The following is a 21,228-nucleotide window of genomic DNA, read 5'->3' as shown; positions in this document are numbered from 1 at the left end:
ACAAATATGGTTTCCAATCTGGAATTGTTTTACAATATTGGAACCAATGTAGATTTTAGGCACTTTATAAACTCTGGTATCTAGGAATAAGGGGATTGGATTGAGATCACACATTGATCTGCATGTCTTCATTCACTACACAACCACAGAAGAGAAATATTTAAATTAATTCACTGCAACTTTGATTTTTTTTTTTTCAGAAAAGTCTGAGTTGCTAACATATTTCACAATATTGCAGCAACGATGTGGAAATGAAGCAAGTCAAGTTAGAACTGCTTTTAGTTTTGGTCTGTTTAAATTACTTTCAGATTATGAAGACTGATTTGTCCAGTTCAGACAGCTGTGTGCATAAATGCAGATAAATGTTGACATAAATAACCTCTGAAAATCTGTCATTATTTGACAGATGTAACATTTAAAAACCACGGATATGAGTGTGTTTGCTTGGACTGAGACAAAAAGCACCACTCTGCACATGAAGATGAAGTTGTTGGAGTATGAGCCTTATGTCATTCCTTCATGCTTCAGTGTTTGAGTCTCAAGTACAAGTCGTGTGTGAACGATTCCAGACTGTATTTTTTTCGTTATCCTCTCAGCTCAGATCACATCTGCTCATCGAGATCCCTCTTCTTTCCTCCTCCTTCCATTTTGTGCTCCTAGTGGAGGCTTCAGAGCTCATCCTTCCTTTCCTTGTTGTCACAAATCCTTGCCGTTCGGGTCCGAGATCAAGGTCGCCCTTCGCCGAGATGAGCCGGCGAAATTAGCCGACTCTCCAGTCCTCGACTTTATCGACGGCAAACACATTTATCGCGCCGTGATTAAAAGAAAAAAAAAAAAACGAGAAAGACGAGGGACAGTGACTCAGATGGAGAGGACAGATTATTAGTCCCACTGGCACACCATCAGTCCAGCACAGCTCTGTCATTCTGGCACAGAAACCCTCTGTTCATCAGCCTGAGCATATCCAAGATGTTATTACTGACCCACAGCAGAAAGCGGGTCACAACAATGCAGTGCAGCCAGGTTTATAGCATGTTGTCATCAGGCGCTGACAATTCATGCTTTTATTTTGTTTTGTTTTTTTATTCGGTTTGAAGGTCGTAGCGAAGAAACGAGGAAGGTAATCAGCTGTGTAATTATTTTATAGAGGGAGTTTAGAACAGAAACTATTTGATTTTTTGTTTGACTTGATATATAATTTATTCATAATAAATAACTGTTTCCCCTAATTAACTCATTGTGTATGAAAATGATACATTAGTAAATGAAATTATGATTAGACAGAACTATTTTGATAGTTTTGTTCAATTCAACCTCAGGTAAACTAGACATCGCTTTTTGACTAGGCCTAGTCAAAGTCTGGATGTTGATGCTGATGCTATGGAGAGCTGGTTTTATAATTGAAAATGTATGTAGCAATTTACTGTTTTGATAAGATTTTTCTCTCATGATGCAGGTTTTCAGTGTTCCAGATTATTCTCATCCAATGTCAGAAGCTGATTAAGATTAGATCATTATATCCTTTCCTTCTTAAAACCCTAAAACTGGAAAAAGTGAATGCATAATATTAATATATTTTTGTAAGCATTTGTGCATTGTTAGCCAATTATCAAAAGATTCATCTCTGGGATTGGAAGAATATACACCTTAGTCGGCATCTTAAGAGCCTTTGTTAAATTTCAATTTACTGTGGCAATTAAGAACTGGTAATTTGAATTACTGATCTTCATTTCAGATTCCAAAAAACAAAGCCGATGTTTATCTTGCATTTCTGTTCCACGAGCAGACATTACCTGGATCTAATTTTAACAGACACATTGAGCTCCTTCCATTTCAGTCAGATCTGATTTGATGCTTTATACCCTGCGGCTGTACTTACACGATTGAGGCCGATAAAAAAGGTGTGTTTTTGCATAAAAGCTCGCTCAACGCAGGCAAACACTAAATCTGTCGACCAACTTGAATGTCCCCTTTGAATTATTGAGTTTGGCTGTGAATGAAAGCTGGATGCTTGACTCTCGGATTCTTATTTTTGTTCGATTCATCCGTTGAACCTTTGGTTTCCCATGAAACCTTTTTTTTCTCTCCCCTCCCGAATGGAAGAAACGGCGAATCCTCCAGCCGCAGTAAAACTTACTGAATAATTAAGTCCGTGGAGATTGAAGGACTTCCTGACCCTTGGAAAACACTGAAGGAGCTATTTTTGCAGCAAGGACACACACACAGGTTCACTTAGACTCACATTTGAATGTAGCCATCCATCTGCCTTTGATAAACACACACGTGCAGCGAACACACATCAAAGGCTCCAACACTCTTCTGAGGAGAGTCTTGGAGCTAGAAAGGAACATTGTGTTTTACTCCATCTCTGCTCATTTTTATGCACTGTTGATGTTTTCTTCACTTATTTGAGCCAACTTGCTGGTATAACAATCCGCATAACTGTTACTGTGATGGTATAGTCTGTATTGCTGTGAGTCACAAGGTTTAATAATTTATCAAAGGTTTTACCTTTTGAGAGGAAATGTACATGAAACGCACTTGGTGTTAAAAATACACTAATGTATAAATATAGATGCAGCAACTTTGCTGGAAAATGAAAATACCTGATCTCAAATCTGCCTTAGTTTGATTTACATGACAGAATAAAAATAGCAAAACTATTTTTTTGCTATTTTTATAGAGGTGCTTAAACTTAGTGATTACCGGTTAATCAAGTGTGTTTGATTACCAGCACCTGGCTGCTACTTAACTTAATTTCTCTCAAAACAGTTAAAGTAAAAGTTCTTCACATGGTAAATTAGCATTTTGAGTTGGTTTCTAAAACTAAAATCTGGAAACTGCATGAATCATTTAGGAAAAAAAGCAATGATATTCTTATATCCATTTATATTATTGATCAACTGTGTACAACAATAGAGTTAGACTTGCAAAAATCTGGCAAATCTTCATAAGCCTCAAAGAGCCAAATAAATGTTCTAAAAGCAGCTCTTTCTCTAGCCCACAGAGCATTATATTCATCACTGCGGCACCGTTATCGATAGCATTTTGCAGGAATCTCTGGTTGTGAAAATCGTGGTCTCTCTGCTACTTTTATTGGGTAAACTTTTCTGTTGCCATATCGATCAGCCACCAGGGAGAACGGAGCCGGGAGTTCGGTACAACTTCAAGCCACGACTCGTCTTGCTCTAGTGTTGGCTTATTAGTGCTTAATGCTACAGTCTACAGACAGACTGAGATGTAGTGTTGATTTTTAGACTAGATTAGCAGCCATAGTGGTATCTCACCAGCTGCCTGGGTTATTGACTTTCTGACAGACTACAGTTTGTGCACCTGTCTGATAGAGAGGTCCACAGCAGCAGCAGCACAGCGATGAGGGATGGTATTCTCATCTTTTCTCTGCCAGCATATCTTTGAGTCCTGTCTTCAGAGAAGCTCAGGTGGCTCTGCAGTTGTGGGTGTGTGCTGCTAGCAAGGCAGGACATTTAGGGCACAGAGCTGTTTGATTGCTAGCTCTGGATGCTAGTTGTGGATTTCATGAATACGAGTTAAATAAATATAAAAGATGATTTTCTGATCATCATTCAAACTTTATGGAAGTTTGTTGTTAACCATTTTTATTCTGGTGTCATTTCTTGCTAAACTACTCGAGCTTCAGTCACCACATTCTGCAAGATCCTTGGAGCGGCTGACACGACAATTGTATTTTCAATTGAACTTGGGTCATAAATATTTTACTTATATTGTGTTTATCGTTGAAAATTCAGCCCAACAGGGTCAGTTGGTCAAGTGCAGCGAAAGGGATGAGGATTTCTGCAAAAATAAATGTCTGTCACCATATTATGTTATCCCATCAAAGGGTAACAGGTGTGTTGGCTGTGAGAGTCAATTCTGGTTGTTTGGCGTCTGAGGCTCAGGTGAATAGGTGGAAGGAGTCAGAACAGTGAGTGACAGGAGACACGGTCCGATTATAAAAATAAATGGTCTTGAGGAAACAACTGTGACACTCAAACAGCTGAAAGGTCTCCAGAGGGCTCCGACACTTGAGGATAACTCTCAAATTTCCTGCACTTCAATTTTAGTCCAAGCAATAAATAACCAAACTCAACAATTTTGGAGAGCACATTTACTCGATAAAAAATGTCCATGACAGAAAAATGACTGTCAAAAATCAGCACAGCCATCTCAGTGGACTTTCTTAATGAGACTGCCTCAATATTCCTGATGCTGAATTTTAACATCAGTGAAGAGAGTCAATCAATTGTCGACAGTAATGAGTTTTCAAGACCGGCACAAGGTCCCTTTATTTATCAGATGATACTTTACACCCACAAGGACTATTATATAAGCCACTTGGATGTTTCTTAAGGGCCACTTGATTCTCTTTAGTGTTTATGAAGCTAACTTGTTATTTAGGCAAAATTGGAAAGCGAAACAAAAGGGGAAAAAAAAGTAATGCGAATGGTGTTTTCACTCAGATTTGATGAGATGCAACAGTGTGCGAGTTAACAGCAGGAGCACAGCGACGGCTCATGAATCAGAGAAAGCAGCTCGAGCAGAAGAGTCTTTGTCGTCGTGTACAACGGAGAGTTTCCCAGATGTCACACGTCACTTTAAAGTGCTCTTTAATGTAGTCCCAGTACGTGGGTGTACATGTGAAATTTTCCCTTTGCGGAGGTTTTTTTTTCTTCTTTCTCTTTTTCTGTTCCATTTTTGACCTTCAGTGATGCTTTTCATTTTGGAACAAGGAAACCGAGGCTGAAAATTCATGAGAAAAGGTTATCTAATTGCAGCAGAGAAGGTCAGGTCTTAGGTTTTCTTTTTTTTCCTAACAGGACGGACATTAAATGGTGTCAGGAAAAAGTGTGCTCAACAAGATTTTGAACTGGATGAAAAACTTCCATATTTTAGATTTATATTCAAATTAGCCTCACAAACTTGTTATTGGTGACCTTTTCAAAGAAGTGACTCGTACTTCAGGTAGAGTACTCTTTCAACTCGCTTTTCTCACAACTTTTTTGCAATTTGTGTGGTGCTTTTTTTAATGCCATTAACTTCAGTCAGCTGCAAGGTTCACTAAAAATGCTTCAAGGACAAAATACATGAACGGAGTTCTTGGTGGTTTCGGGTTAAAACCAGATTTATAAATCTCTCCACAATTATTTAGTTATTTAGTAAGAAAAAAATTAAGTTAAATGAACAGGTTTACATACTTAGGGTTGTGATAAAAGGGGTATTTTTTTAATGGCTGACCAAGCTTACAACCTCTTATTTAATTTCCTTTTCTTCTTACCGAATAACCATTAAGATGACAGTTCAATGCTCTTCTGACCATATCGATAGTCATATTTATCAATTTCTAAAAAAAATCTTACTCTTTAAGCATCTTAGTGTGATTAAATCTTCACTGGCGCAGACAAAGCACCTGCGTATTGCAGCATGAGCTGAAAACTATTGTTCATTGGCACAACATTTAAAAAGCCTTAAACTTTAAAGCAGGGAAGCATGTGTATAGTGCTAACTAAACATTTTATGATGATGGCAATATGAACTGTATATATTTCTAATACCTAAATGGGGAGAATATACAGAGTACACTTTTAATAAATGTACCTCTATGTGGACAGCACCGACTGAGAGGCATGTCTAAAATAAGAACCGCCCAGATTCTGACAGACATGCTTTGCATATTCATGCTTGTTGTGTTTGTTGCCTTTTTGAGTCGTGTCAAGTCTTTGGGACTCTGGTTTTTATCTCGACATCCAGCTGTAGAGCTGGGTAGGAGTAGCTTTCAGGATCCCCAGGAAAAAAAAAAAAGCTTTTCAAAAACTAATTACTTGGACTTGGAGTTCATTATATCACAGTTTACAGCCTGCCGTCGCTGCAGCTTAAAAGTGACCAGATTCAGATTGTGTCTCGATTAGCTGTGATTCTGCTGAGGTATTAAAAAATGACTGGCGATTATGAGAGTCAGCATGTATCGATTTGCTGACACAGGAATTATTTCAGCTTCACTAAATCATGTTTGTAGTTTCTTTCCTTTGCTTCTTTACACCTGAATCTTTAAATAATTCACAATACAATCCTTCATTATGTTTCAACACCTAATTCAGTTTAATCACCCACTGGTTCTTTTACAATTCCTCTATTTTTCACTCTTGTTTTCCACTCCCTTTTCCTTAAAAATCAATTTATACAGAAAATCAGCATTTAAAGCAAGACTCTTTACCAGCGAACAAATTGACTTAAGCTTTCACTGATTAAAGGACCATTTCTGAAGCCTTGGGAGAAAAAAAATCTTCAGGTAGATTGAAAAAGGGCTTAAAACATCAACACAGTCGCTCAGATGCAGCGATATGCATGAATATGGATTTGTGATTCCATTCCTATTTAGCTATAAGATAGCTGCTGTTAACCTTATTTAAGACAAACATGTTTGGCTAAGCAATACCCAATTAACGGAATGAGAAAAGAAATCAGGAAGTGGAAATATCCTCGACCCCAATCATAATTTTAAAAATCCAATTACATACGTAGAAGTGATCGGGTGTAGGAGGTTACAGCTCCCAAGTTTTAAAACAGCACTCTCTTTTTCAATTAGCAAAACCAGTGGTTTTATTAGAAATGACGAATTAAATCTAAATCGTCTTTATGTTTTATATTCACGAGCCGTTTCCTAGTAGTTTTTGGGTTGCTTGTGTTTAGTTTAGAGCATATTTAGACAAGGTGTCTATGCTTCTAGTATGCTTTCATGGGCAAAATCACAGAGAGAAGCAATTTGGTTGGTTTTTTTTTTGCACATTTTTGAACTTTTATATCTGTCCTGGAATTTTCTTTTTTAACAAAAACATCTGCACCTTTACTGCAGTCTGCAGTAAAGGTGCATTTAGTGCAGAAAACTGGAGATGGGTAGATTCTTGTGCTCAAAAATGAATAGTGACTTTAAAGGTATTGCTGACAAAGAATGTTTGAATAATTCATCCTATTTTCTTATTCATTTACGAATGAAAATCCAGAACATGTTGCATTCTTTAAAATTTCTACAAATTATTTAAATATATTCTGTACAGAATAGCATAACATACTCCACATTTATTCAGGAGACAAATACGCAGGCATTTAAATGGAAAAGCATTGTGAAAAATTTAAGAGGAATCGGCAGCTTGGTGCTTTTAATCAAGTCTTTTATTCACAGACTGTGATTAGTCTCGGTACATCTATTCAACCCAAAGTTTTTGCAGTTTTCTTTAGGAAACAGGTGGTGTTGGCACAATGTTGGGAAGGAAAATCGACAATAATGATCTTAGAGAAACAAATGATGCTGCCCATCAACCTGGGAAGGGTTATAATGACTCTGCTCTGTTTTTGTACATCCATAATGCAAATTTATATAATTTCCCAAGACCTGATTCTTTTTACAAGCTGAAATATAATGCTTACCTTTATGCAACTAAAGGTCAGGAATCAGGAAACATTTTAGAGCTTCTGCTATTTTAACAAAAACAAAAAAACTGTTTAATAAGAATATTACATTCTGAAACCTTTTGAAATCCATCTCACAAACTGGCTTGCTCAATCTAATTAGCAGCCTACAAGGCTGACTAAGTTTTAACAGGAGTGGTATTTTAATTAGTACATTTCATACGACAAGAGTAAATTATATACATTATGGAAAGGTCACAAAACTCTTAACCACAAGTGATCACCGGAGACACCAAAATGCCCACCGCTTATTTTTTCCCCCCAAAGTCTGAGTGTTTTGCAAGGCAACATTTTCCAGCAGCCGATTAGTTTAAAGGCCTGAGCTAAGCACTTGTGAACATCTAAGAGATGCAACATAATGGGAGAAAATGATGATTGATGTTGGGTGAGTTGGCCAGATCCTCAGGCCGTTGGATGCATTGTGATGTGAGGTAGTCAGCCTTCAGCGGTGCCAGATGCTGCTTAGCCGTAACAATCTGTTCTCAAGGAGTTTATAAAAGACATTAATGCTCATTATGCTACTTGGAAACAACATGTAAAAACTCATTTTTATTTCTTTTGTACGGGCTGCATTAAGAAATTCTGAGCCGTGAATATCTCACTTGCTGGATTCAGTGTTTTGGAGAAATGTTAGTTTGCTAGCTCTTAACAAGAGGGTCAATTAAAAAGTTCAGCAACTTAAAAACAGCTAAAACTCTAAACCTCACTACCAGATCTTATAAACAATGCACTGAAGTTATTTCCAGTAAATTACTGGTAATGAACTGGTGCTTTTGTTTGTTTTAGCTTTTGGTTCCACTGACTCTGGAGCTGCTACTGCTAAATATCAGCACAAAGTCTCATGATGGGATTTTTAGGCTTTTTCAAAATGAATCAAACAGATATTTACAATAATAATAACAAAAAAAAAACCCTTCAGCTAATATAGGTTTTAAATTCAGTATCTGCCTACATTGGTAACCAAAAACAAACATTTTATATTTATTAATAAAAGGGCAAAAATCTTTCTAGCTGCACAGCATCCAAAATCAAAGGGAGCAAACAGCAACGTCGCACCCAATGAAATTATGAACTAAAGTCTACAACAAGAATAACTTCGACATGCTGCCCCCGTTAGCAGCTCAGTACTAGAAAATGATATTTGGGTTACTTATTCATCCATAAAGTGAATTAATAAAAGGTTTTCCCGCTGCTGTGGCCACCTGTTAGCATATAAATTAGCATAACTGCTACCACTCCCCCAAAATCTGGATCCTCTCCGTTGCCGGCACTATAAACAGCTCAGACATAAATAAACCATTTATCTTAGCTGAAGAAGCGCAGGTGATGGACTCGAGGTAAAAAACAGCCGGACATAATTTTTCATTTCACTTCCTATCCCCACAAACGGACTGAACAAACAAGCCAGCTATGCAAATGGCTCTTTTGTTCTTTTCAAACGTCCTGTTTTATTTGTTTTTTTTGTTAGTTTTTTTTTTTTGTCCAAGCGAACAAGACAAAAGCGTGTTTGTGAAATTACCTCCACATCAGGACAAAAGCTGCCTTCAAAATGCCTCTTGTATCTGCAGGTGCTGCTTTCCTTTGTGCTTATTACGCGTGTGACAGGAGTTCATCGTCAGCCTTAAGCGGTAGCGGCGAGGGGTCGGCTGTTTACCTTCATCCCTGCCTGTCACCATTCATGGGGCATCACTGTGAGGCTGCAGAGGGGTATTTTCCGGGTGTTTTCCCTGTTTACTCACGCTGACGATGAGAAGAGTCCAAGAATAAACCAGAATATCGAAATACCAGGCAGGATGATGGATGATCGCAGCTGGGAGGATTTGTTCCCATTTCTCTTTACTCCTCATATTTTAAATGTAGACCAGCAACTAATTTTCCAAGTACTATTTCACTCATAGATATTTATACCAGCTGTGCAGCATTGGTTTTGCCTGGAGAAACACATTAGTCAGAGATCTGTGCTTAAGCTTGAGATTCCCTTTTCTTCACATCTCCACGTTAGAAACTGCAACACAGTGTTTCTGGATTCCACTTGATCAGCAATACAGAAGAGAGGAGACCATCATCAGTGAGACACATGTGAAGCCCCTGAACTCACATTATACTACATTTAGCAAGAAAATTATCTTTAGCCCCACAAGTTGTACTTTTATTGCAGATCACACCACACAGTACTAGAACTCAAACCTACATAAAAGCAGCAGGTTGCTCAAAATAAGACTAATCCTTTCTTTCTTTAAATAACCAAAGCCTGACATTATGACATGTGTTTGATTAATTTGGAAGTGAAGTCTAACTTTAATAAAACACATTTATTTTGGTCTGAATTTCAACTTCTGGACAAAATTACTCATCCAAATTTTACTCGACAATCATTTTGTTCTAAATCAGCCTCTTGTTTTGACGTATTCTTACCTACAGCTCTGGAAAAGAAAAATGAGATCTCTGCTCACTTGGTTTATCCACCAAAATTGATTTCTGAACTCTTCCTGAATTAAAACATTAGTATTGTTGTTTCTAAATGAATATGACCTTGTTTTGTTTTCTTTGCAGTATTTGAGGTCTGAAAGCACTGCATTTTAACCATTTGTCATTTTCTTCAAATAAATACTAAATTTTTGCTTGGAATTTCAGACACATGTCAGTAGTTCATAGAATAAAAGAACAATGTTCATTTTATTCAAATATATACCCATAAAAAATAAAATCAGATAAACTGGTCATTTTAAATGGTCTTTTCCAGAGCTGTATTTTTGTGTGTAACAACCACCAAAACACAAACTGTGCATAATTGCAAAATGGAAGGAAAATTACACTAGATCTTTTCATAAAAAAATGTGTGGTATGAACTTGTATTTAGCCCCCATTAATCTGATGTTCCTAAATAAATTCCAGAAGCCATGAACTATGCTGAGTTCCTTAGCCATTGTGAAGCTGTTGTAATATTTATCCTTAAGATTTTAAACTGGAAGCAACATATCCAAGAAAAATCCTACAGATTGGTGTTTCCTGACAAAGCAAAAAAAAAAGAAAAGAAAGGAAGAAAGCGCTGATAAACTCCACAACTCAAAAGAGCTGCATGTCCACAGAAGATACGATGTTCGCAAAATCATTTCTACGGTGAAGTGAAACCCCATCACAGCAGCAAGTGAACAAAACTCTCCAGGCGGTGGATGTATCAATATCAAAGTCTCTCATAAAGGAAAAAACAGCATGAAAGTAAATACAGGAGATCACTGCAAGGTGCAAACCATTCATAAAGCCCAAGAATACAACAGAACAGAATAATCCTGTTTTATAATGTGAGAAAAAAGGTATGCGTTGTCAAAGCATTGTACATATGAAATAGAGATAAAATGTGGTACTGAAGTTGTTACACTTGGAGGTTCTCACAAAGCAGAGCTGGTGAGTAGGCTTAAAGAGGCGGGGGATGCGTGTGCTGCAGTTCCTTGTGTTTAATGGTGCTTTTGTTTCTGGTTTGCTTCACTTCATTGCAGAAGTTGACTGAAATGAGGGGTTCATTGCAGAACGCTAGTGGTGAAGGAATGATCTCATCTGGATGTCAAACGTGATCTTATGAAGAAAAAAACATAATGTTTGCACCAGGTTCTGTGTGAAAGGAAGGTATAGAAATAGTTAGTCAGATGGTTCTGACACATAAATACAAAAACAAGGACCATTCAGGTGTGGCTAAGAATATTTAGCTGCAGGCCATTATTTTCAAAAAAGCCTCTAAAAGGAGGAATCTGAAGAAAATGTACAAAACTACATAAAAAAGTCAATGTGTGAGTCATGATCTATAATGCAATAACAAATCTCTATCAGGGCAGTATTACATCCCTAAAAATAGACAAAATGGGGAAACAAAGAAAAAGACAACATTATTAGATGGGATGAAATCAGCTTTTTTTTTCTCTTTTTTTTATTGCATTAAAAAGAAATCTTTATGGTGGAAATGGAACGATACATAATCCCAAACGCACTATTCCTGTTGGGATGCATAGTGGTGGCTGTGTTATGCAGTGGGGATGCACTGAGAACTGATTCTCAGCTGCCACAGAAATCGATCTTTAGACAAAATGTAATCTAAACATTTAACATTAGCAATTTTTACCATTACCATAGGAATGTTGATCCGATTTTTAAAAAAAATATTAAGCTAAAACTAAGGAACCAAGGTCTCCAACTATCCAATTGTTCATGTCAGTCCTGTTCAGGAGTTTTTCTCCAATCATGTCTGAAAATGGTAAAAAACCCAGGCAGAGAGACCCCATCTGGGATCTCAACAGCCACATTTTCAGCTGTGAATCAATAATATTCTTTGAGTGCAATCAACCCAAAAATAATAGGCAATTTTAAAAAACCTTCAAAATTATTACATCTCCTGAAGTTTAAGTAATACCAAACGCTCAAGTAATTTAGCATCTTTATTCCAACAAACTCCTCTCAGGTACTGAAACAACAAGTGCTCAACAATGGATGAATCATTGTAATTACTTAGAAAATTGGTAATCATGAGAATCCTGCCTCAGCCAATCTAGCTGATTTTTAAAATGCCTGCTTTGAAAGTTTAAGGCTCAGGATTTGAATCTTCACAGACATACATCCTAACAATGCCACGCCTGGCACTACGGTGATCAATGCTTGAATCTGGGCGAAAGATAAAATGTGTGTCGAGTGTGGATTGAGCAACCTGATGTGAAAATGATGAGGACAAAGTGATTTGTTGTGACGCAGGCAGAGTGTGGCTAATGAAGTCAGACGTGCCTTGTATGCATCCTTTCTCTTTCATAATGGATTTCGCCTCGTTGTGCTGACCTGCTTTTCCTTCAAGACAAATCTGTTGTTCTTTTCCACTCAGACATCACTTCAAAGATCTTAAAATGTGTTTTCCTTGAGTTCAATGTCAAACCTATGCTTCAATATCATATAAATGAAATAAGATTGAACCTGGGATCGTGTTAATGTTTTAAAGTAATGAATTTATGTTACTGCTTACATGGGGATTAATGTATTTTTGATCATGTGAGGGTTTCCTAGCACTGAAAGTACTAATGAGTTTCCTGTGTCCCATTCAGGGACACAGGAAATAATTTGCTGTGTTATGAAATATTTACGCAGTAAATAATGCCAAACACATCCGCTACAACAAGTTTTGATGCTGCTTGAATTTTTTATTCCATTTTGCCATATTACAGCATCATATTTCAATGCTTTTTATTGTTTTTGGTTTTTTGTTTTTTTGGTGTTAGAACACAGCTGTTCCTCGGTGAAGGGAAAATGCTATTCAACCCTCTTTACTCCAGTGTATCCCATTAGGAAGTCACCTTATTGCTAACTAGATTCAAGTTTTTATTTTTAATTTAAATGAAGCGAGAGCTGAACAGGTCTGAATGCCTTTGCAGGGCTCTGTGAGCTCATGAACAGGCCAGAGGTTCATTCGTTTGTTTGACCCGAAGTAACAGTCTGCTTTAGGTCTCACTTTTCTGACACGGATCCCAAGGGGAGCAATACAGCTGGTGCAGTTAAATTTAATCAGATATCTGTCAACACTGCGCTCCATCGTTGTGTGTAATGTCCATAAATAATGGACCATCTTCAGTGCCTTGTCGTGTACTTTCCAAACAGACCCAGCTAAAGCCAAGAGCCCCATGTGTTCATCTTCAAGGCGAAACAGTTGCAGCTTTCCCACTTATGTATTCAGTAAATTATAGAGGTGTCATCATCAGCGTGGTATTTTCCCGTCAATGTCCCCCCCAAATATCCCAGAGGAACAAAGGGAAATCCGCTGTTGGATAATAAGGTCTGTCTTTATAATAAATGTCAGAAAAGGCAGAAAATGATAACAATAAAAAGTTCCTGCAGTGTTTGAACTCCTGTAGACTTTCTTTGGCTTTTGGAAAAGACAAAACTGTCCTGAAGAGAAAATCCTCCTATAATTGCAAACTTTCTTGTTATCAGCCCCTCACCAGCAAGGATGGTCAAGCCTCTGTATCACTAAATCATAATGGCCCCTGAAATGACAGTTTCGTATCAGCAGAGGCTTGGGAAAGGCTTCCCCGAGCCCGACCTTACAGCTGACGTGTGCGTCCTGAGAATATCCCATCCAGCTGAGGCCCTGACCATCATGGAGACCCGGAGCTCTGCAACAGCTGAGGCCCAAAGTTTGAATCTAACATCTATTGTGTTGCTCTAGTTCCTCTATGCATTTCTTTTATAGATAAAATAAAGTCTGATTGTTTGTTGCCCCTCAAAATGATATAAAGACATTAAGCGACAATGACAACTCTACCCGGCAGATGATAAAGGACTCGGCGCCAACAGGCAGATCATTTGAAGGAGTTATGAAATGATACAAGCATAAGCAGAGGTACAGTTTATACCATGGGAGGGTTTCAGTTATTAATACACTGCCTGTAAGCTACTTGTAGGCTATGTAGAGCCCTTAATTAATCATTGAGTACCCAAGCTTGATATCAGAAACGCAATGTGACATAAAAACGTTAGCATAGTGCTACAACAACAACACCAGCCCCATTTTGCCTGTAAAACAGCTCCTGTCAAAGTAAAAAAAAAAAAAACTACAAAACTAATTCTCATGCAACTTGATTCAGTTAAAGAAGTCATTTAGATCTCAATATAAAGCCAAATTATTAATTAATTAAGCATTTTTACAATTTTTAGTTCATATTATTCATCAGTTTTGACCAATGCATAGATATCCTAAGAAGTCACTTTTCTAAATCCAAATCTTTCTTCCTATGTCTAGACTTTTATCCTAAGACAAAGTACCATCTCACGTCTTCGTGCTTCAAGTTTAAGTCTAGATTTGAGTCTCTTTGCTTCAAGTCCAGCCTATGTCTGTCATCCTAAATCAGGGTCTATGTCAGGTCGTCTGTACCGAGTCCAGATCAAGTCTCGTCCCAAATCTGAACTCTCTAAAACCATTTATAGTCTCTAGTCTTTTATCCTAAGTCTAAATGTAAAACCACATTGTCAGACAGCATAAAAAGTCCAAAAACATCACACATTTTTCTTCACTGAGGAATTTACAAAGTTATTTTTTTAATTAATAGCTCTGTTGTCCCTCAAGTTTCAAACCCGACAATCACCAAAGAAAGACGGAGCTGGATGTGAAGCACTTTGTAAAACTGAGCATTCAGAACAACACTTTCCAGGGTCTTAATTACAGCTTGTGTGAAGAAACAAACAACCACCAAAAAAAAAGAGAGAGAGAAAAAAATCCTTTTGGGAAAATAGAAGTGTAATTATTGAATATCAGCTAAATGAGAAAGTTCTGATTCAATGTTCTCACGGTTAAAACCTTGCACAATTAAAACAGGGGTCATCGCCGAGGTGAAAGAAAAATATGCTGAAGTAAATAGTTTGGGAGATGCTGTAATTAAATTTCCATATCAAAAGCATAATATGGTCTTGCAGTGAGGCCTGCGCTGCTGTAGGGTTTTCTTTGATGTGGACATTTTGCACTCAACTTCTCCAACGCGGCGTTCAGCTCACAGACCTCCTCCTGGAAATCTTTCCGCCTGTGTATCTCACTAAAAAGCCTTGTCCGATCACTATATCGACTCTTCTTTTCTCTCCCCAGGAGTACCAGATCGATATCATCTTTGCCCAGACTTGGGTGGACACCCGTCTGCGGTATAACAGCAGCAGCATGCGGATCCTGACCCTCAATAGGTACAGTGCATTTGCTACAAAAATGTAATCAGGAGATTTTTTTTAAAACGAACTTCGTAGCAGGTTGTCCTTCTGTTTCAGCACCTTTTCTTAGACGATATCTCATTTGAGAACAATATTCTCCTCTCTCTGTCCGTCTCGTACCGACCTGTAATTAATGGAACGAATTGATTTATGTGCTTTGTTTTCCCCAAGTCGCCCGGGTATTTTATTATCCTCCTAATGAGAAGGGAGGCCGACTCATGCATTTCACAGAGGTCTGGAGGAAGTCTGCTGCAGTGAAGTCTCACCTTGTTCTCTCTCTCTCTCTCTCTCTCTCCGTTTCTTGTTCAACCAGCAATATGGTCGGCCTTATCTGGCTGCCCGACACCATCTTTAGGAATTCCAAGAACGCCGACTCACACTGGATTACGACACCCAATCAGCTGCTCCGCATCTGGAACAACGGAAAGATACTTTACACACTGAGGTGAAAACCTTCACAACACACCGAGATAAATCAAATGAAACCAGGAGAGGGCAATGCAAGAAAACGAGACAGCAGAGCTGCTGGAAAAGCATTCATCTTTTTGTGTCCTTCAGTGGTAGCTGCGGGAAGTGTACTCGTCTAATCATTTCTGAAAGTGCTGCCGATAAAAAGAGAGCGCCGTAACAGTTTCAAGTGGTGACATTGGAAAGTTTTGTTGCATAATTCAAATGTCTGAGTTGGTTGCAGCAGGATTTCGTCCTGTCCATCTGCCTAAAACATCCAGAGTTCCTATGAAGCCATTTCAGAAAGGATATAATGACGAAAATGATTATTTCTACTTTGTTTCGGCCATGGACAGCTGTGGGGAAACCAAAGGAAAGAACAATTGCGAGAACTTGTATGAAGCATGACAACAACAACAAGCTATCAGAAGCAATGGTTGCCTCCCATAAATCTGTGAAAGGTTACAAAGTCATTTCCAAACAATCTGAAGGCCGTCACTCTTCAGAGGTGATTCAAAAGTAGAAAACATTTAGAACAAAGACTGGTGGCCTGGATATCTGAGCACATCTTTGAAATGCTCAGAGAAACTTCAACAAATTAGGAACAAAATGTTGACTGTAACTGTAACTATTTTCATGTTAATTAGACAAAACTCTTTTTTTTTTTTAAATGTATAGTTGATTAAACTCTGAGGTTCCTTTGCCATGTTGACTGGAGTAGTTTTGGCTCCGCCCACTGCCTTTGACTCATAAGGCTGTCAGAGATAATTGTGCTGCAGCTCACGACTGAAATAATTAAATTATGAAATAATTATGCATGCTTCCTTTTATCAATAAAAGGCTGCATTAAGTACAGATCTGAATAATTGTGTTTGAATTTCAGATTAATTACACTTAAGGAAAAACTCATTGAACTGCTGCACTTTAAAACCTCCCACTTTTTTCATTTTAAGCCACATCTAAAACTTACAAATCAACATCTGACCTAAGCATCTTAATCTCAAAGCAGTCGGGAGGAGAAAAAAAAAAAAGCATTTAAATATTCTTTCTGTAGCTGAAGGTAATGTGTTGTTGTTTTGGATGGTTGTAAACAGCAGCTGCAGCGGCAGACATTAATTTGACAGGCCGCCCACACATCCACAGCGCGCACTGCGGTAGATCTTATTCTCCGTATCAAGATTCGAATCTTTGCTTTTGTTACCAAACGGTTATTTGCCTTTAGAGCAGATATTTAAAACGTCCTCTTCCAGCTTGTCAACATGTCCTGTTTGTGGTTTGAGGAACCCCCAGCTGTCTGCAGCTACCGAGAAGGAAGAAGGAAAAAAAAAAAAGAGGACAATTTGAGAGGACGGGTTCTTTTAAAATTTTATAGCCATTTGGGTTTGTGAACTCTCAGCCTCTGACAGGCTTTTATGCCTGGAGGATCCGTTTCACCTGCATACTGAGAGATTCTGACTAAACCTTGGCAAATAGCACAAACAACCCCGGCTTTTGTTTACACGGCCCTCGGAGGAGAAGACGCAGCAGCCCTGCTGTGTCAGGACGCTTCAGGTGCCGTTGTGAATAAACTGTCCTTAAATGAGCATGATGTTCTTCAGAGACTTTAGCGTTTTATCGTTTTTGGTTTGCTGTAATTTCCAATTTTATATATCTATTTAGAAGATTGCGATGCAGCTTTTCATACAACCTTTGAATGTCAGGAGGGTAAAAGGCTCACTTAAAAAATGTCTAATTAGTGGCAGGAGCCTAACCCGTGATTGTAGGGGGATAATTTGTGCTGTTGTAGAGGTTAATACCACTGATCACGGCCTTCTGAACGGCGCTCTAAACGTGCTTCTTATCAGCAGGGGATGAATGGGCCAAAACTGAACCGCTTTGCATTGGAAAGGCAAGAATTTTAAGCTGCATTGATCTCTCTTTTTTTCTTTTTTCTGCACAAACAATAGACCCGGTCATTACGTTTGATAGGAAAGGGTTGCCCGTTGTGACAGATGGTTATCGCCCGACACAGCTGTTCCCTTCAGCTGCACAGAGACTTTGGAGTCACTTCAACTCTTTGTAACCGCTCTCTGTCGCTAACTCTCGCTAATTGACCTCATTTTTTATTTATTTTTTTGTAGCTACTGCAGATTAAATGTGAGCAACAGCTTTAGGGCTTCACAGATGAACCTGAAGTAGGCAGGACCTGCTGGTTAGAGAAGTTGACAAGAAGGAGCTCGAGAAAAGGCAAATATTAAACTTGACGATGGGAGGATGTAAAGGTTTTAGAGAGAGAAAAGTTACCCTAGGAAGGTAAAACGATGACATTGGGTTCTGTCTGAAAACTAAAACCCTGTTTATAAAGATTCAACCTGCAATGAATTAAAGGTTTTTGTTTCTGTGTGTAAATAAAAAAAGAAGCCAGAAAAATAAAACACCAAATGTTTATATTTTATGTTGGAATCCTTAGGAATGAAAGCTTCGTAATATTTCTCATACAAGAAAGTGATTCTGTATCACATCCAGAATTTAAAAGTTTAAACTTTAAAGCTACTACATAAAGTTGTGGCAAATTGGAGAGCTCCTTCAGTGACAGACTGCTGCCTCTGAGGTGCACAAAGAAGCATAATCACTGTTCCTTCCTCCAGCCACTATCAGACTGACCATCACTGCCCCAACAAACTCACCAAGTGTTTACATCCCTGCTGTTATTTGCACAGTTTTCCAATTTCAATCCAATACATTTCGTACATAAATCTTCCCACTGAATTGCACATTTTTTGGAATCTGAATGTCATTTTTAGAAATTGTGTTCAGATTTTTTCCTCTAAATTTGCCATTGCTGTAAATTCTGGTTATCTTCGTTATTGTTTTCATAATTTTATCGTTGTGTGAATCGACACACTTCAACCTGCCTGTCAATTACATAGAACCACCAAATGATGGTTTCCAGAAACTCATCTCAATTACTAGCTAACTAAAACATGCTTCCGTTTTCTTGGAAAATGACACCAGTGCATGTCCCTGTAACTTATTTAATAATGACTTTTATGTAACAGATATTGGACTATAAAACAGGCGTGTTTTGGGGCTTCATTTTTTCTGAACAGCCTCCTATCAGACGCACCTCTCTGCTTCAAAGCAGCTTCTCATTCTCATTAATTTACAGTCTCTCCCAAATCTAGATTTCCAGGCTCCTGACAAGAATGGAAGCGAGTAAGTATGCAAATTGAGATTGCACATCATGTGCAATTTGTTCACCTACAAACAAGGCAAGTGAGGCAGCCCTCCTCCTGCTTCGACTGAGACTCCTCTTTTGTGCTCCAAGTCAGGCAATTAATTAGAAATTGTATGAAGGACAAAGAGACAACAATGTGTAGCGAGCTGGGGGGAAAAAAAAAAAAGCTCCTATGTGATCTCATTTTCAGAACTCTTATTGTCTGCGAGAAAAGAATCTTTTGGTTACAAGCTCATGTATGAAGAGAAAATGAGCTAAATCTAGGCTTACAATTAGTAAGCTAGGAATAAAAACCGACATCCCAGATTCTCCTGAACATCTGGTGTATTGACTTGTCAAGTGATCAGAGCTAAGTACCTCTGATTTTAGATGCAGACATGCCTTTGAACCATGACCTGACTGCAGGGGGGGGGAGTAGAGGGAGAGATACGTTTAACTCGTATGATGAAAGACTTGTGTCATTTTGAGCGATCTTGCGCATCAACCGTGCAATCGAGTGTGATCCTGTACCATCTGGTTTCAAGCCAGTGCCTCATAATCTCCAGTGCCAAAAAAGTGCATCCTGTGATAAAAGCAGTAATGAGTCTTGTGCACTCACAATGTGCTTCACGGTCTGCTAAGCGAAGGATCCGAAGCAACTGGAGAGCCCTGAGCACCTCCATCTAATCCGGTCTTCTCTCTCTCTCTCTCTCTCTCTCTCTCTCTCTCTCTCTCTCTCTCTCCAGGATGACCATCAACGCAGAATGCCAGCTGCAGCTTCATAATTTCCCAATGGACGAACACTCCTGTCCTCTCGAGTTCTCCAGCTGTGAGTCCTGGCACCAAAGACACACATGCATGGAAACACGTTGATGCCCAGAAATGCATATACAGAACTTTATCAAACCAGATACAGTAAAAAAACGGAAGAGAAGAAAAGTCGGTGTAGGTTTGTCCCATGGGCTGCGCTGGGCTCCTATGTGAAAACGGCAAACTTTCAGGTGCTGCAGGGAGTGCTGTACGCTGTTTTAAAGGGAATCACTGATCAGGGGATTGGCAATCAGCTCTGTATAGATGGGAATATTTTATGAGGCTGTCATGTTGCTCTGTCTCAGTGAAGCTTCCCTTCATGTTCGACAGCAGAACTTTTTCCAAACAGTGGAGAGAGAATTATTTTGTCACCTTTTCTGAACTGGAAGCTGGCCATGAACTCAATAACAAAGGTTATTTAATCATGTAAGATGGGCTGGTTTACTGCCATGATTTAAGTTTCTTTATTCCTTTTCCTGTTTCATAAGTCGGCATCCTTGTCGAAACTGTCACTGAAATGCTCTCAGAACTGCAGCGTTTCCCTGTTTTCTGATTATAGATTTGAAATTTCTAGCAGAAGGTGGTGAATCAGAATCAGAAAGTTTCACTTTAATCACTCTCTTCTTAAGAGTTCCCCACTTTGAAGCATTTAAAATGTTGTAATAGTTGCTGCTTATGGTATTCATCGTCTTCAGCCAACATTTTTAAAAGAATAAAATGAAAAAGTAAAGTAAAATCACCTGCCTGCAGTGAAGAAGACCGCAGTTAAGACTTTGTAGCATCATTGTTCCACTATTTATCTGCAGTGATGCCCTACAGCTGCAACATTCAGACTAAACCTGGTTTCTCTCAGCAGAAGTATGAGGATAAAGTTCCAAGTTTTACTTCTTCTATCACCTTTATTAAATAAAAACAGCAAAGGATAAATATTTAGGAGTTAGATGATGAAGCATTGCTTCATTCTGAACTCTGAGTCGAGTCTGTAATTACAGACAAATCACTTTTATGTTCAAATTCCTTGAAATGTTTGTGGTAGATCAGTTAATTAGTTATTTTAATTAAAACGGTTTGGATTTCACTCACCGTAATAAGCAGAACCAGAAACCTGCAATTTAATTTATTATGAAAAGGATCCTTACACTCAGGAAAATTTAATTATGCAACATAAGTTAAAAAAAAAATACAGTTCTCAGTTGACAGGGACTTTTTTTTCTTTATTTAAAAAAAACACAATGGTTAAATAACTTGTCTACTTGTTCCACAAGAGGTCATGAAAGTGATTTTAAAACCAATCTTTAAATAGCTCCTAATAAACGGAGCATCAATTCTAGAAATATTATAGGAATAGAAATGCCAAAATGGTAACTGGAAGGCAGTCATGTGTATCAGGTCCAAAAGAAATATTTTTTAAAAACTTATAATCATATCACATCATTCTTGTCCAAAATATTAAGATTAAGCATTTTCCTTTTTCCAGCAAAAAGAAAAAAGTTTGTAAAATCTGGATTTTAATTCCTTGATGCATAAATTCATTAATACGATCCTTTGAGGTGATTTTTCTCTTAACATTT

At 38.2% G+C, this 21,228-nt stretch overlaps 1 protein-coding gene across 1 annotated transcript in view; it reads left to right on the top strand.

The window, feature by feature from the left end:
* LOC106946501 (gamma-aminobutyric acid receptor subunit gamma-3-like) overlaps positions 1–21,228 on the top strand; it is an 84,785-nt gene that overhangs the window by 33,237 nt on the left and 30,320 nt on the right. Inside the window, exons 4-6 of the mRNA XM_015030863.1 lie at positions 15,089–15,180; positions 15,518–15,649; positions 19,594–19,676. Coding sequence (XP_014886349.1) covers positions 15,089–15,180; positions 15,518–15,649; positions 19,594–19,676 — 307 coding nt within the window. The remainder of the gene's footprint in view (positions 1–15,088; positions 15,181–15,517; positions 15,650–19,593; positions 19,677–21,228) is intronic.

Source organism: Poecilia latipinna, unplaced genomic scaffold (assembly GCF_001443285.1).
Source record: "Poecilia latipinna isolate Pla-1442-1.1 unplaced genomic scaffold, P_latipinna-1.0 Scaffold194, whole genome shotgun sequence".
Lineage (NCBI taxonomy): Eukaryota > Metazoa > Chordata > Actinopteri > Cyprinodontiformes > Poeciliidae > Poecilia > Poecilia latipinna.
The sequence above is the reverse complement of the archived record's forward strand: the minus strand, read 5'-3'. Positions and strand labels throughout refer to the sequence as shown.